Source organism: Chlamydomonas reinhardtii, chromosome 9 (genome assembly GCF_000002595.2).
Source record: "Chlamydomonas reinhardtii strain CC-503 cw92 mt+ chromosome 9, whole genome shotgun sequence".
Taxonomy (NCBI): Eukaryota; Viridiplantae; Chlorophyta; class Chlorophyceae; order Chlamydomonadales; family Chlamydomonadaceae; genus Chlamydomonas; species Chlamydomonas reinhardtii.
In genome coordinates this window covers 7,102,187-7,116,908 of record NC_057012.1, presented here as the reverse complement: position 1 = coordinate 7,116,908, position 14,722 = coordinate 7,102,187, and the positions used below count along the sequence as shown (strand labels likewise).

At 65.3% G+C, this 14,722-nt stretch overlaps 4 protein-coding genes across 5 annotated transcripts; 3 read left to right on the top strand and 1 right to left on the bottom strand.

Annotated features, from left to right (window-relative positions):
• Positions 1 to 83: 83 nt before the first annotated feature.
• On the top strand, positions 84 to 1,105 carry CHLRE_09g411876v5 (uncharacterized protein). Its single transcript, XM_043066285.1, has one exon. The coding sequence runs from the start codon at positions 269 to 271 to the stop codon at positions 542 to 544; it is 276 nt and encodes a 91-aa protein (XP_042921581.1). The 5' UTR covers positions 84 to 268; the 3' UTR covers positions 545 to 1,105.
• A 68-nt stretch (positions 1,106 to 1,173) lies between these two features.
• On the top strand, positions 1,174 to 6,879 carry CHLRE_09g411850v5 (uncharacterized protein). Its single transcript, XM_043066284.1, has 11 exons — positions 1,174 to 1,540; positions 1,621 to 1,699; positions 1,847 to 1,917; positions 2,160 to 2,192; positions 2,374 to 2,414; positions 2,609 to 2,707; positions 2,867 to 3,087; positions 3,232 to 4,113; positions 4,599 to 4,739; positions 4,922 to 5,845; positions 6,054 to 6,879. Exons 1-11 carry the CDS (start codon positions 1,509 to 1,511, stop codon positions 6,066 to 6,068), a joined length of 2,538 nt encoding a protein of 845 aa, XP_042921580.1. The 5' UTR covers positions 1,174 to 1,508; the 3' UTR covers positions 6,069 to 6,879.
• A 215-nt stretch (positions 6,880 to 7,094) lies between these two features.
• Positions 7,095 to 10,723, bottom strand: CHLRE_09g411800v5 (uncharacterized protein). 2 transcript variants are annotated; one of them, XM_043066283.1, is made up of 5 exons: positions 10,486 to 10,723; positions 9,830 to 10,390; positions 9,470 to 9,532; positions 8,386 to 9,279; positions 7,095 to 8,158 (listed from the first exon to the last, which is right to left on the bottom strand). In XM_043066283.1, the coding sequence occupies exons 2-5, from the start codon at positions 10,355 to 10,357 to the stop codon at positions 7,526 to 7,528; spliced, it is 2,118 nt and encodes a 705-aa protein (XP_042921578.1). In that variant the 5' UTR covers positions 10,358 to 10,390; positions 10,486 to 10,723; the 3' UTR covers positions 7,095 to 7,525. The 2 variants fall into 2 exon arrangements, with proteins under 2 accessions (XP_042921578.1, XP_042921579.1); XM_043066282.1 differs by having other exon boundaries at positions 10,496 to 10,723.
• A 100-nt stretch (positions 10,724 to 10,823) lies between these two features.
• CHLRE_09g411751v5 (uncharacterized protein) lies at positions 10,824 to 14,609 on the top strand. The gene is made up of 6 exons (XM_043066281.1): positions 10,824 to 11,095; positions 11,310 to 11,402; positions 11,571 to 12,077; positions 12,422 to 12,603; positions 12,774 to 13,025; positions 13,406 to 14,609. The coding sequence occupies exons 1-6, from the start codon at positions 11,044 to 11,046 to the stop codon at positions 13,847 to 13,849; spliced, it is 1,530 nt and encodes a 509-aa protein (XP_042921577.1). The 5' UTR covers positions 10,824 to 11,043; the 3' UTR covers positions 13,850 to 14,609.
• Positions 14,610 to 14,722: the final 113 nt, after the last annotated feature.

The following is a 14,722-nucleotide window of genomic DNA, read 5'->3' as shown; positions in this document are numbered from 1 at the left end:
GGCTCTCTTCGGGTCAACGCTCCGGCTGGGCAGCAATGGAACATTGTTGTGAGCCGTTGAATATGTTGCTTTGGCGCTATGATACATAGCGTTTCTCGCCTCGAGAAACAGAGTTCTCCGACGATGGAACGAGAAGTACGGCAACTGTCATTGCCGAAGTATTGTAGGGCAGCGCTCTGCGCTGCACGGCTATCCGCCGATTAATACTTCCTTATCCTCTGCTTTACCGCAGAGACTCCTATTCCTAAAGAGCCCGCCCGCCTCCCTTATGCCCAGGCCCCCGCCATCCGCCACGGGCCGCGCCCGCCCCGCCGCGCCCAGCGGCAGCGCCCCTGGCGCCCTCCCCAGCACGGGCGCCGGCCGCGGGCGGGGCCGCGGTGCCCACCGCGGCCGCGGTTCTAAGCCCCGCGCCGCCGCGCCCGCCGCCGCGCCTGTCCCGCTGCCGAGCGGCCGCGGCAGCGGTCGCGGCCGTGGCGCGCCCCAGCCCAGCGCGCCGCCGTCCGTGACCACGCGCTCTCGCGCGCGCGCCACGCGGGCGCCGTAGCCCGGCCGGGCCGCCGGCCATCACGCCGGCGCCGGCCGGCCACCGCCGGCGGCCTCTAGGGCCGCCGCGCGCCTTACCACTGGCCCAGGCCCAGGTGTATCCGCATGTCGCATGTTGTGCTAGTGCGCGGGTGCCTGTCTGCCTGCCATGTTTGTTGCCGCATACCTTGCCGGCCTACGTCGCCGGGAGCATCGTTGTTCGGTTGCGGTGCATTGCCGGCCACTCGTGTGGCTTGGTATGTTTGAGGGTATTGCCGGCCACTAGTGTGGCTTGGTATGTTTGAGGAGTATTGCCGGCCACTAATGGCCGGTATGTTTGAGGAGTATTGCCGGCCACTAATGTCCGGTATGTTTGAGGAGTATTGCCGGCCACTAATGCAACATAAACATCGGGGTTTGGGGGGGGTAGTCGTCGGTCGTTTCGGTTGAGGTAGCGGGGAGTTGTGACGAGACGATTGGGACAAGGATGGTTACACTGGGCATAAGCCGACCGGGAGCTGAGTGCCGGTCAGGGTCAGGACAGGGCTTATGCGTGCCTCTCGTACTGTAAGTTCCGAGGAGGAGAAATACGAAGCTGGGGAATGTGGACCTTCGCAACACAAACGCGCGAGGCGCGAAGCCACGTTACCATCGAGCTAAGACCGTAGCTTCTACAAGTACAAGCCACACTAAGATGCGCGTAGTGGATCCATCCGGGCGCGTGCCGGGGCTATCGCAACCTTCCCTCTTCGTATACCGTATGACCTGGTGTACGCACGAGACGGCTAGCCTCTCTTCACCACGCGCGCACTAATCATTATGCTTATTATATATCGAATCGTAGGCCACAACAAGCATCTTACGCTATCATGAAGAGTAGACGCTGCTTGGGGGAGCTTTGCGTGGCTCTAGTAGCCATCGCGACGGCCACTGCTTACCCGGACCTGTATTACTCCAGCACCTGCACTTCTCATCCTACTGGCTCAATGCGGCCTCATGGCGCGCCGTCGACGGACAGGTAAGCGAGCGAAGGCCAAGGAGTCAGCAGTCTGCATTTGCATGCAAACGATGACATCTCATTCATTCTCATACATGTAGCTCAATCGCGTTTACGGTGAAGTCGACGGCTAATGCCGTTGTATCTTCTCTCTGCGCGGGGTCCGTGTATGCAGTTACGGTGAGTTGTTGTGGTGGGGTTTTTCAGGAATTTAGATAGATTTCCGCAAGATATACCGTATGTGTACATACTACATCGGCGTAACCTTGACGCGCTGTGAAATGACGGCATGGCTGACCAAGACTTGCTCTCGCTGGCGCCGTGCAGGTGTCCTATCCCCAAACGCGCGAGACGCTGCTCACAGCCAGCCTTGGGAGCTTGGGAGGGAGCTCTTCTTGGTAAGTCTAAGTTGTGGGCGTGAAGCGGCACAGGAAGGAAGGGGCTTGGAGAATTCGAAGGGCTTTGCGCCGGCGCCCTAGGCGTGAGGATGAAGGGATTCAACAGCTAGCGCGTCCTCGCGTGCGCACCTTGGCGCTGCTCGGCGCGCTTTTGCTCCCTGCTTCCAAAGCCCTACACAGGCATGCTGTTAAAATCAGCCTTGATGATTTACGCCACTTGCTCCAAACTCCCCTGCATGCAGCCCAAACAAGCGTTTGTATACTGGCGACGCAAAGTGAGTGCGGCAGAGGGTAAATGTGTCTTAGTAGATAGGTGAGGGTGGTGTGGTTCTGGAGGGCACGTTGTAAGGGAGCGAGCTATGGCACGGTGCGGGAGTGTTACCTCATCACCTGTCAATACTGACGCCCAGTGCGCGCTCGCACGCTGCCGTCCCTGCCCCTGCTCTTGGCACGCAGCTCCCACTCGGCCTCACTCACGATCCCTTGCTCCGTGAACGGTGGGTGCTAGGCGCCAAGTGGCGGCGTGGCAAAGTGTCAGAGGGCGGCGTGGCGGCGTGGCGATGTGTGTGCTTGTGATGGCAGCAGGGCCCAGTATGGTGTGGGCAGGCGCGGGTCGCTTGCAGCGGTAGTTGCAACCCTCCCCACCCTTGCCCCCCCCCACACACACACACCTGCAAACATACACACACAGGCGCCACCTCGGTGACGCTCAAGGTCACAACCGCCACCAGCCGCTGGGGCTCCTTCCTGCAGGCCAGCACCACACTGCCCATCAGCTCCAGCTGCGGATGTGAGTGTGTACGGCGGTACGGTAGAGGCGGGAAAGTGGTGGGATGAGATTATTAGGGGTGCTGGGACGAGCTGGGATGAGCTGGCCCAACCGTGACCAACCAACAACTAAACACCTGCGGCTAACGGTAATGTTTTGGCACGGCCCACCCCCACGCAGGCGCATCATCATCGCCGCCGCCAGCCGCCGCCGCTTCCTCTTTAAGCCCCACGCCCAGCCCCTCCACCTCTTCCGGCACCTCGCCCGCTGCTGCCGCCAGTCCTAGCCCCAGCCCCAGCCCCAGCCCTGTCGCAACCGACTCCAGCAGTGACAGCGGCAGTAGCGACAGCAGTAGCGGTAGTGACTCCACGGGTAGTGACTCCACAAGCGGGGCAGTCACGGTGAGTGATCGAGCCGAAGGCATCCCCGGCCCCACAGTCCCCGGCCCGGGGTTGCAACCCTGCAAATTTGCCTTGATGACTCCTAGTTACGGTAGTGAGGTATGACTCTCCTGCCCGCACCTCGTGCTCGACCTTCCTCCGCAGTGCGCAACCTCCTCCCTGGGCTACGCCTGCGCTCTCACGCTGCCTGGCGGCGGCGGCGAGACCCTGCACTGGACCGCGGGCACAGCCGCGCCACCCGACAACGCCTGCACAAGCACCACCGGCACCGCATCAGGCACCTCCTCCTACTCGGGCGCGGCAAATCTGGTGCATTTCGCGCTGAGCTCGCCTCAGGCAGGCTACCTGTCAGTCGGCTTCACAGAGCGCGCCGGAATGATGGCGCCGGCCAATGCCGTAATCGGCCGGATCTCATCTGGATCCGCAATCGTAGAGACCTACTACATGACCTCGTACAATCTGGATTCGCCATCCAACAACGGCTGGGCGGCGGGCGCCGCCGTCCTGTCCACGTCAGCGGGCGGCACCGTCCTTTGCTTCAGTGTTGCAGCCGACGGCGCGGCGGCGGCGGCTGCGGCGACGGTGGCGGCGGGCCGCCGCCGCCGTCAGCTGGCCACCGCCGGAACGGCCGCCTCTGCTCCTCGGCGGTCACTGGCTGCGAGCACCACAACAACAACCACCTCGACAACGACATCAACAACCGCCACAACCAACGCCCTGGGCCTTGACGCCTCGGCCCTGGAGATCATCTGGGCTACTCACAGCTCGGTCGACCTAACCGCCACGCACAACCGCTGGGGCGGCGTTTCATTAAACGCGCTGTCCGGCGCCGCCGCCGCCACTGCCGCCAACAAGCGCCGGGACCAGATGCTGGCGTTACACGGTGGCCTGGCGGCGGCGGGCTGGGTGCTGCTGGTGCCGCTGGGGCTGCTGCTGGCGCGGCACCGGCGGGATATCTCAGCGCTGAGGAAGGCGCCGCGGGCGTGCGGCAGGGACATGTGGCTCGTGCTGCACGTGGGCTGCGTGGTGAGTGCGGCGGCACGCAGGGGGCGAGCTGTTGGGGTTGGGTTGGGTGGCAACTTGTGTGGGTCAATGGGACAGGGTGGGGCGTGGTCGAGGTGTTTTGGGGTGGTATGATGGCCTTGGGGTGGTGGGGGCAAAACGTGAGGGGCATATGGGTGACTCACGGAGCAACCCAGGCGAGTGGTCAGTGCACATAGCGATGCAGTTAAGGCGGGCAGGTACCGGTATGCACCTCGCCGCTGCCTCAACTGTCCCGCAAGCCGTGTTACGCCGCGTCTTCCAAGTCCCCTGTCGCCATCACGCCAACCCAACCACCACCACCACCACCACCACCACCACCACCACCACCACCACCACCACCACCACCACCACCACCACCACCACCACCACCACCACCACCACCACCACCACCACCACCACCACCACCACCACCACCACCACCACCACCACCACCACCACCACCACCACCACCACCCCTGTCCGCCCAGGTCGTCGGCACTGCCTGCGGCGCGGCCTCCATCGGTGTGGCGGTGGCGGAGCTGCGCGGCAGTGGCGCCCGCGACCCAAACACGCGGGCACACCGCATCACCGGCTGGGCCGTTCTGGCGCTGGCGGTGCTCCAGATGCTGGTGGGTGGCGGGTGGGCAGCGGCATTCGTACATTAGATATGCGGCGAACGCGCCGCACTGCCCTGTGGGTACCAGCCTGCCATCCCGTGCCTCACACCTCACCACGCCTCTTCCCCGACCTTCCATCTCCCCGTACCTGCCCTCCCCTCTTCCCTCTATCCTCCTCGTGCCGCCGCCAACAGTCGGGCGGCGTGCGGCCCGACCCCGGCGCGCCCCGCCGCCGGCTGTGGACCTTCCTACACGCTAACCTGGGCCGTGTGGCCGCCCTGCTGGCCTGGGCCTGCACCGGCCTGGGCGTGTTCCTGGCAGTCACACGCTACAGCCAAGACCTCACGGTCTGGGCGGCGCCGCTGGCGGCAACGCTGGCGCTACTGCTGGGTGCCGAGCTAGGGCTGACGGCGGCGGCGGCGCTGGTGTCGGAGGCGGCCTATGCGGCGGCGCCGCCGCCGGGACCCAACCCGCTGCTGCTGACGCCGCCGTCGGGCGGCCCGCTGTTGTTCCCGCCGCCGGCGGCGCACGGCGGACAAGGCGGCTACGGCGGCTACGGCAGCTATGGTGGTGGTACTGACGGCGTGTGTGTGGGCTACCCGGCGACAGTGGCGACTGGCGCCCTGCCGACGTCGCAGCGGGCGCAGTCGCAGCAGCAAGGACAGCGGCAGCAGCAGCAGCAGCACCAGGGTGTGTACGTGTTGCCTGCAGGTGGCGCAGGTGCAGCTACAGCCCCCGCAAACCAACTGCAATCAGTGTACAGCAACGGTGGCAGTAGCCGCCACCAGCTGTACCAGCCGTTCCAACAGCCGTACCAACCGTCAGCGGCGCTGCCAACAGTCACTGCAACGGGTGCCAGTGCCGGCGCTACTGCCGATGCTACCGCCGCTCGGCCGCCGTCGTCACGGCAAGCACGACCGGCATCTCGGCCGCCCTCGGCGGGCGCAGCCGCTGCTGCTGCTACTGCCGGCTCCACCTCTAATGGCTCCAGCGGCGGCGGCGTTGGCGACGGGTCAGTGCCGCCGGCACCTATGCGGCGGCAGCCCTCGCCTCCGAGCCTGGACGACAGTGGCTATGGAGATGGTGCTCTGGGGCTGCGTGCGGCCCCAGCCAACAAGGTGAGACATTGCGGCAGGGCCAAATAAAGGGGGAGGAATCAGCTCAAAGAGAAACCTTTTGGGATCCTCCCATGGGATCCTCCCCAGGCATGAACGTGCGCAGGGATGCACTCCTGGACATGCGTGTCCTGCGCCATGCACTCAACACCAGTGCAGCCACCTGCCTTTCTCACGGTGCCCGACATGCCCCCAATCCCCCAACCTGCAGAAGTACGGTTCCTGAGGATCGCCCTCAGGAGTAGCAGCTGCTGACCGTCGCCAGACCATGGGAAGGTGCCCGTGGCAGGGAACGCATGGCCAGTCTTAGCAGAGTGCCTTGATGGAGAGTGGCCAGCTCGGTACAGTCAAGAGCCGCATAGTAAACGAATGGGAATCACGGGCAACGCGAGCGCTGAGTGTGCGACGTCGCCATGCTCCAGCGGAGGGAATGCACGTGACGTGAGGGTCTCAGCGTACACACGAAGACAGACACACACAGTTGATTGCAGGTTGTCGCGCATGTCTGGTCGGTTCGGCCGCCAGCGCTGCAAACGCATTACGGCAGCACACGTACCAGCTGCCCGCCGCGCGCCGCACTCGTGAGCCGCTAAATATCGTACAATGCCATAATCATCGCACTTGCCAAACGAGGAATGAACCAAAGTGGTGGGGTGGAGCTGGGGTGATCCGTCAGGCACAGTGGCACGCGCAGTTCGGCGCAGTAGGCAGGAATGCAGCACATTTATTTAGCCAGTCTGGAAGTGTCGCTCCTAAGTGTCGGAGTCATTATCGTTATCGTTAAGTGCCTTATCGAGCCAATCATGGTCTCAGACTCTCAGTGTGCGGGGTGGCCGTGGTCTGCGTCCGTGGCGCCGTGCCGTTGAGTGATATATCATGCAAACTGCGGCACAATGGAATGACAAGCTAGGTGAATGTTTAAGAATGAGCAGTTCCGCGGCGGGAAGGGGTCGTCCCTTTTGTGCAGCGTGTGCAGGTGACATGGGCCCTGCGCTCGACAGCCTCTGTTTGCCAGCCAGCAACTTTGTCGGTATAGTAAATCCGGCGTTTAACCAGCCGCGCACTCCTGCCTTGCCGTTGCAAATTGTTTGCCATCTGCTGGGGTTTGGGAATCAGCTGCACCCTACGGGACTTCACCAACCTGCCTTGACACTGTCCCATCGCACAGCCTTTGTTTGCAAGTGGTACTGTACTGCAGCAGAAGCATGACCGTGGTCGCCGTAGCCACCGTGGCCATGGCCGCCTGAGTAGCCGCATCAGCGTTTTACAGATAGTGTTAACACACCTTGGCAATGACCAGGTTGACGCCCCGGACGTTTCTCGCTGTCTGATGCAACACCCGCCGCGGACTCATACTGACAGCCTGCTTCTATCCCCCACTCCAGCGCACCACCTGCCTGCAAACCTCGATGAACGGTGGCACAGAAACCCAGCCCTGACTATCTGAAACCCCTTAATCACACGGCTCTCGCGTGCCATTCTCCCCCCTGTTTCCCCCCTGCAGCGCCCACTCCTCCTACAAGGCCCCACGGCCCTCACCCACGTCGTGTTGCGACCGGCGTGGCAAACCGCACCAGGCGATGCCCCCCACCAGGGGCGACCCGGCCCTCCACAGCGCTCTGCTGCCGCCCTATGCTGACGGCGCGATGGCGCGATGACCCCTGCACACCCAGCCCTCGGCTACTAGCGGTGCGACGGCATCACACCCGGCCGCCGCCCCGCCGCCGCAATGTCACGCCGCACGGGGGGCGGCGCCAGCGGCGGCTTGCCCTCCACCGGCGGCGCCGCCTTTGCCGCCTGCTGCAGCGGCGAAGGGCCCTCCAGGGAGGGCAGCGGCGGCAGGCCTTTGAACATGAAGTTGGGCGGAATGCGAAGGGCCTCGAGCTCTTCGGGTGTCGACGGCGGCGCCGCCTCTGCCGCCAGCTCCAAAGCCGACTTGCGCACCACAGCCCGGCCGCTGCGGCCTCCGGCGAAGCGGCCTTCGGTGCCGCGGCCTTCCGCGCCGCGCCCGCGGCCGCGGCCGGCACCGTCCCGGCCGCCTACGCGCTCCACGCTCCGACTGTCCCGACCGCCCGCACTGCCTCGGCCGCGGCCCCAAGCTGCTGCGGATGCTGATGCAGCTGATGACGCCGCGCCGCCGCCGCGGCCAGCGCCGCCGTCGGCTGCCGTGGCCGAAGCCATTGGCGTTGATGACGGCGCGGCAGTGGCGGCGGCGGTTGCTGCGGTTGCGGTTGCGGCAGTTGTCGTTGCCGCCAGTAGTGTGTCGAGGTTGGGCAGTTGAATCTGCCGCAGCAGCTCCGCCGGCAGCTCCACACCCTGTCGCACATACCGGTAAGAATACAGTTAGCCGGGCAAGTGAAGGCGTTGGCAACTACTTCAGAAGACCTTGATGCAGCGAACACAGCTTGGCGGTTGGCGGTTGTCACGGATGGCGCGCCGCAGTGACCACCAGCCCTCACCTTTGGCCCTGTGCACAGGCACACAGCCCTCCCTCCCCCCTTCATTCCTCCTTCCCTCCCCCTCCTTCCCAGCCCCGCACCCACCGAGGCGGCAGCGGACTGCGACAACGCTGCGATGTTGGACGACACCTCCCGTATGCGCGCCAGCAGCGCCGACACGCCGGCAGCGTCCTCCGGGGCAGCGGCAGTCGCCACCGCCGGGGCAGCAGCCGCCTCCCGGGCAGAGGCAGAGGCAGGGGCCGAGGCAGAGGTTGAGGCGGCGCGAGCCTGGTGCTTGTCTGCGTGGCCTGCCGATGCCGCCGCCTCTCCCTTCTCCGCAACAGCCGCCGACGGCGCCGCCGCTGCCACCACCGGCACCGCCGCCGCCTGCAGCACCGCCGCCGCCGCCTGCGCCGCCGCCAGCTCCGCCGCCATGGCCTGCATGAGCTCCTGCTGCAGCCCCAGATCCAAGTCCAAATCCAGATCCAAAAGTTGTGGGGCTGCGTCAGTGGCCGTAGTGGTGGCGATGGTGCTGTCGCTATTGCCAACCCCAGCTGCCGGCCCGACGCTGTTGCCGTTAGCGCTCCTCCTGTTATCGCTTTTGATGCCGCCACTGCTTCTGCTTCTGCTGCTACTGCTGCTGCTACTGCCGCTGCTGGCGGCTGCTGCCCCCAGCTCCGCCGCCATCAGGGACTGCAGCTCCGCCGCCAGCTGCTCGTCCAGTGCCAGAGCGTCAGCGGCGGCAGTCACAGCAGCACTGGCAGTAGCAGCAGCGGGAGCCGGCGCCGCTGAGGCAGTAGCACTGGCAGCAGCAGATTTCGTAGCCTCCAAAGAGACCGGTGTCGCCACATCAGATGCGCGACCGGTCAGGTCTCCGGTCGCCAGCCCCGTTGCAACCGGCGGCGGCGCCGCCGCCGCTGCCGTTGCTGCCGCCGCGGCCAGGGCCGCACTGCTCGGGCCCGCGCCGCCAGCCGCCACTGCCGACAGCAGCGAGCTCAGCTGTGGGGGCGGAGGGCGAATCGGATATGAAGTAACACGCATGGAACCGAGCGCCAGGTTCGTCGCAAAGTTACAGCTCTCTCCCAGCTCTCGTCCAGAGCTCCCCAACCCAACAAACCACGCAGCTGCCCAAACATGAGCGGTTCATCCCTCTCCAACATAGGCACCGCACGCGTCCCAACACACGCACCTGCTGCCGCAACTCCGCATCCCGCCGCTGCTGCTCCTGAAGCAGCGCCGTGAGCAGTGACACCTGCATGGGTAACATGACGCGTAGATGGTGTTTTGAGGAGGTGAGGAGGGAAGGCGAGCAGCGAGGCATGGCGGAGGCAGTGTTGGAGTCAGTTGGGCCGAGTTGGATTTAGTGTAGTTGGATGGAGCATGGTTGGAATGAGTACGGTCTCCTTCTGGTGTCTGTTGCATCACACGTCTGTGCGTGCCCTGCCAAACACAATCTGGCTCCTCAGCTGTGAGTGTCACACGCTTCCCTGCACAGCTGGACCCCTGCACCCGGAAAAGGCGCGGCACACACACGCGGCACCGCGCCCACCTGCTGCCGCATGGCCTGCAGCTCCGCCGTCACCGCCGGAGCCATCACGGCACCCCCGCCTGCACCCCCGCCCGCGCCCGCGCCGGTTTGGAACGCGGCAGGCCCACCGCCCCGGCCACCCCGGCCGCCGCGGCCGCCCCGGCCGCCGCCGCGGCCCGCACCCCCGCTGCTGCGCCCACGTCCAGTGCTGGCGGCACCAGCCCCTGCCACCACCGTGGCAGTTCCGGAAGGTAGCGCCGGCTCCTGAGCTGCATCGCCGCGCCCTGAGGTGGGTGGTGTATGGGTGGGAGCTGCCGCCGCAGGCGCCGCCGCCTGGGCGGGGGCAGGCGCCGGCTTGGAGACAGGCGCAATCGCGGCCTCTGCAGCAACGGTGCCCTGCGGTGCGGTGGCTGCAGCTGCCGCTGTGGCTGAGGCGGGGGCACGCAGGAACCGGCCGCCTGGTGCCCGGGTGTGGATGGATGCGGCAGAGGGGCGGACACACGGCCGCGGCGCTGAGCGCGCCGCAGCCGCAGCGGCGGCACACCTCATTTTTTGCGGAGCTGCCCCAGAGGCAGTCAACATCTGTCCATGCATAAGTCGGGTGCGCGTTTGTGAGCAGCAGGGAATGGGGGCTGAACCATGCGGGCGCAAAGCGGGCCGTTCAGCAGGCCACCCACCGCTGCACACCTGGCGTAGGCCCAGCACTGTTCGGGACGCCCCAAGCAACGCGGACGACCAGATACTATGAGCTGGTAATAGGAAACGAGTATGCAACAAATTGCCAGCGGCTGGCGGCTGCAGGTGTTGCGCCGCGCCCAAGGCGTCTCGAGCCGACAATTGCCGGGTCGGTCCACACGTTGAGTCTAAGTCCGCAATCTATTCATCAGTTGTGACACATTACAAATGTCTGCTAGCATAACGATTGCGGCCCGTTGCAGAAGCAAGCGGCATAATCGAGCAAAAGGCCTGCATGGGGCCTACTAAGCCATTTGGGTTTTGGGTCCAGAAACTGTTTGCTCTTCAGCGTTTCTGTGCTTAGTTTGTTGCTGCAAACCCACAAGTCAACACAAAGTGACGCCTTTGTCACGTCGAGAAGCTGGTCAAACTGCTCGCGAACTCTGACGACCTTTGCTAAATCGTTAAGGACGCCATGACTGTTATAAATCAATAGCAAGACACACTACCGCGGCTGTTTGCGGCAATTGTGAAGCTCACGCACCAGAATGCGGTCGAGTATGGCGCTTGCGCTTGCCATGTTGCTGGGGGCGCTTTTGCCCAGTGCAACAGGTGTGTAAATGTTTGAGTGAGCGGACACGCCCCAGGGAAGGGCCGACAGGCTGGCCCCTGATTCTGCGAGCAGCTGCGGGGGCCTGCAGCGCTCTCACCGACCGAGCATCTGAATGCATCCTATACAGCTGCACGAGCGCAAGAATGCATAATGCGGCGGGGGTTTGGTCCGGGAGGTTGAGGCCCCTAGCCCTTCCTCACACTCGACGCACAGGTCTGGAGACCGCCGGCAAAAGTGGGCGAAAGCTGCAGCAGGTCCGCTACCCACCATGGGCTCCGTTCCCACCGGAAGCACCGGTATCTACCAGTGAGTTGAATCGCTTTATGGGGGGGGGGCGAGGGGGGGGGCACTGGGGAATACTGAAGAGCGGCTGCGCCAGCTGCGCTGTGCCCTTAAAAACTGTAGTTGCGCATCCGGATGCACACTGTCGCAAACACGCAACCTGACACTTTCGCGCACTGCACATGCCTGCAGCCTCACCACCTCCCCCGCCATCGCCCAACCCGCCAACACCGCCGCGGCCCAGCCGGCCTCCTCGGGCGCCGCCTTCACCCCCATCGCCACCATCGCCGCCGCAGCGGCCTCCCTCCCCAAACCCATCCCCCCCGCAACCTCCTCCGCGGCCGCCCTCACCTACCAACCCACCACCCCCCGCTCCTCCCTCGCCACCCCTGCCACCACCTGCGCCACCGTCACCGCCCGCGCCACCTCCATCGCCCGCGCCTCCCTCCCCGCCTACGCGCCCCCCATCGCCCCCGGCCCCAAGCCCGCTCCTCGCCATTCCGCCCAGCCCGCCCGCGCCTCCTGCACCACCCCCGGCCCCCCCGTCACCCCCGGCGCCGCCTTCGCCTGCCCCCGCGCCGCCCTCCCCGCCACCCTCCCCACCTCCTACTCCGCCCCGTGCCCCGTGGCCCCCGCTGCCGCCTCCACGGCCTCCCATCTACGCACGCAGCACCTCACAGACCGACAACGCGCTGATCGGTGAGCGGTCATGGGGTCATACATGCCGCGATGGAGCCGCGGTTGGTTTCCTAACAGGGACATACCAGGGACATAATATGTTGAGTTGCAAGTGTGTGGGCTTCCTGCGGCATTACTGGGGCCCTGATCAGCGCACGGCAGCGCCCCTCAGCCGTGTCGTGTAGCCGTTGTGCAGCAAAGGCACCCGCAGCCCTGCTCGGCCAGCTCCAACGCGGCCTCGAGGCGTCGGCGGTTACCGGTATCTTGCTCCTGGGGGCTGCGGTCGGTGGCTGCGGGCCCAAAGCGGTTCGGTTCGGTTTGGTGTGGGAGTGTGTCAAGAAACACATGGCTGCCGTTCCCACCAGGCGTGATGGTGCCGCTGGGCATTGGCGTGCTGGCGGCGGCGGGGTACGTGTGCTACAAGATCGTGACCATCCTGAGGGCGGGCGGCGGCGGCGGGTTCGGCGGCGCGTCCAAGCCGCGCGTGGACATTGAGATGGGCGTCAAGGGCGGCAAGAAGGCCGGCAAGCCGACGGTGACCGCCGAGGTGCGCGCACGCGTGAGGGTTGCGCTGTTGCTTGCGATCGTGCACAGGCAGGGCCGCGGGGTCAGAGCAGGCGGTTTCACGTTTGGGCATGAACAAGGAACAGTCGGGTTGCCGAGCGACGCAATACTTTGCCTGACTCCTGGCATACCGTGTCCCTTGCTGCTTTACAGGCAACAAGTGGCGGCGGCAACGTTTTCAACCCGCTTTTTGCTTGGAGGAAGAAGAAGGATGCGGGCGCCGTTGCGGGCGGCGCGTCAGGGCCCAACGGCGTGGCGAGTGGGCGAGGCGCGGCGGGCGCAGGCGGTGCAGCGGGCCGGGCGCAGCGGCCAGCCCGGCGGCCGGTGGACTCGGATTCGGAAAAGGGCTCGGATGCGTCGGGGTCGGAGTCGGGCAGTGAGCCGGAGGAGAGCGGCGCGACGCAGGTGAGCAGGGTGCATGTGTGCGTGTGCTGCGCGCGTGTGTGGTCGGGAGAGGGAAGTACGCAGCGTCTTTGTTAGTGCCTTTTTGTGTTGACCCTGCATGGGGGAAATATGGCAAGGGCTCGGTCGACCGCGAGGACGACAGAGGGCGATCCGGGGTGACAGCCAGTCAGCTGGCAGGCGGGCGATACGATGTGATGACAACCGGGAATCTCGTGCAAGCCAGTTGCCTTGTGGGCAAACTGTGATGCTTATGTGCAAACAGCATGCGTTGGTGACAAGCAGAAACTGATGCCTCACCCGTTAGCGATCCTCCCTGGGCTTCGCGCGGCCTTCTCGCTTTTGCCCCTCCCTCGTGATTATTGGTTGCTGTTAATCCCCAGGATGCCCTCCTGCGCAAGGTGCGGGCCGGACCCGGCACCAGCACGACACCGCCCAAGCGGCCAGGCGCCCCGGCGGCGCCGGCGACGGGGCGCGGCCGCGGCGCCGCGCCGCCCAGCACCGCCGGCCGTCGGCCAGTGCCCCAGGACTCGGAGGACGAGAGCGGCTCTGGGAACGGCAGCGACAGCGGGAGCGAGGCAAGCGCACCGGCAGCGCCCGTGGGCCGCGGCCGCGGCGCTGCAGGGCGGGGAGGCGCTGCGCCCGCTGCGCCGGGGCGGGGAGCTCCGGCCGCGGCCCGCGGCCGTGGAGGCGCGGCGGCGGGCCGCGGCGCCGGGCGCCAGGTGGCGGCCAGCTCCGGGAGTGAGGAGTCGGGCAGCGGCAGTGAGGATGAGCCGCCGCCGCGGCGGCCGGCGGCACGGGCGCCGGCGGCGCGGGGCCGCCGATAGGCGTTTGCCCACGTGCCAGCGCTTCGGCCCACATGAAGACCGGCTGAGCTGAGGATTTGCGTTGGGTTGGTTGCAAGTCTAGCACTTGACCAGGCCATCGAGAGAGTATGTACGGGCGCCGCACTGGTGTGGCTAGCCAAGCTTACTGACCTGCCAGGCCTGGCACGTGCATGAGTCGTGTTTGTCGGGCTTGGTATGATAGGTTGGCAAGGTGTCCCCGGGGCCTGAGGCGGTCCTCGAACTGTCCATGTAACCTTGCATCCGTGAACGGTAGATGTTAATTGCATTCTGGGGGAGTGCCATTTATGTGTCCTCGTCCAGGCACCGTAACGGTGTCAAGGGGGCCTGCGAAATGGGCACCGTGCCAATTGCCTCAGGGTGGCATGCCATGTGGCTGCCGATTGCTGTCAAGTGGGCAATGTTTGGAATGCGTGTGATGGGACTGAGTGCACCGGGCGCCGCCCTGGCGCCAAAACTGTGGGTTGGATTAATGAGATGGGATGTTCCGTTTGGTGGCATGACTTGCTAACGAGCGGCCCTGTAACAAAGGCAATGGTGCCCAACTGCCTGTTTGCCGGGAAGCACGGGTGGCTGGGGCGATCTGACCGCGCGTTGTCAGGGGAGTGGCAACTGAACCTGCACGCGTCCATTTCGCAGCCACCGGGACGGATCAGGATTCAATCCTGGCAGAGTGTTCCTGCAGAACCTCTGCGTATAAATGACCATGACATCTGAACATGCTATCTCTGTAGAACGAGAAGGGTTTTAGGCCCAGACCGAGAAGCAGTCCCGTCGAGAGGCGGGCGTAGAAGCGGGCCGGGGACGGCTTGCACGACCCGCCGGCATGCAGATGTATACGTTTGAGTACGTTAT

What these genes read in the sequence shown, in the direction of transcription:
- CHLRE_09g411876v5 (XM_043066285.1), top strand. Translation starts at nt 269, where the DNA reads ATGCCCAGGCCCCCGCCATCCGCCACGGGCCGCGCCCGCCCCGCCGCG.
- CHLRE_09g411850v5 (XM_043066284.1), top strand. Translation starts at nt 1,509, where the DNA reads ATGCGGCCTCATGGCGCGCCGTCGACGGACAG. An exon ending in TTGGGAGGGAGCTCTTCTTG is followed by an intron (nt 1,918 to 2,159) that starts GTAAGTCTAAGT and finishes CCCTGCATGCAG; the next exon opens with CCCAAACAAGCGTTTGTATA. An exon ending in TTGTATACTGGCGACGCAAA is followed by an intron (nt 2,193 to 2,373) that starts GTGAGTGCGGCA and finishes CTTGGCACGCAG; the next exon opens with CTCCCACTCGGCCTCACTCA.
- CHLRE_09g411800v5 (XM_043066283.1), bottom strand. Translation starts at nt 10,357, where the DNA reads ATGAGGTGTGCCGCCGCTGCGGCTGCGGCGCGCTCAGCGCCGCGGCCG. An exon ending in ATGCGGAGTTGCGGCAGCAG is followed by an intron (nt 9,280 to 9,469) that starts GTGCGTGTGTTG and finishes CCGCCCCCACAG; the next exon opens with CTGAGCTCGCTGCTGTCGGC. An exon ending in CGCAGTCCGCTGCCGCCTCG is followed by an intron (nt 8,159 to 8,385) that starts GTGGGTGCGGGG and finishes TATGTGCGACAG; the next exon opens with GGTGTGGAGCTGCCGGCGGA.
- CHLRE_09g411751v5 (XM_043066281.1), top strand. Translation starts at nt 11,044, where the DNA reads ATGGCGCTTGCGCTTGCCATGTTGCTGGGGGCGCTTTTGCCCAGTGCA. An exon ending in GCTTTTGCCCAGTGCAACAG is followed by an intron (nt 11,096 to 11,309) that starts GTGTGTAAATGT and finishes CTCGACGCACAG; the next exon opens with GTCTGGAGACCGCCGGCAAA. An exon ending in GGAAGCACCGGTATCTACCA is followed by an intron (nt 11,403 to 11,570) that starts GTGAGTTGAATC and finishes ACATGCCTGCAG; the next exon opens with CCTCACCACCTCCCCCGCCA.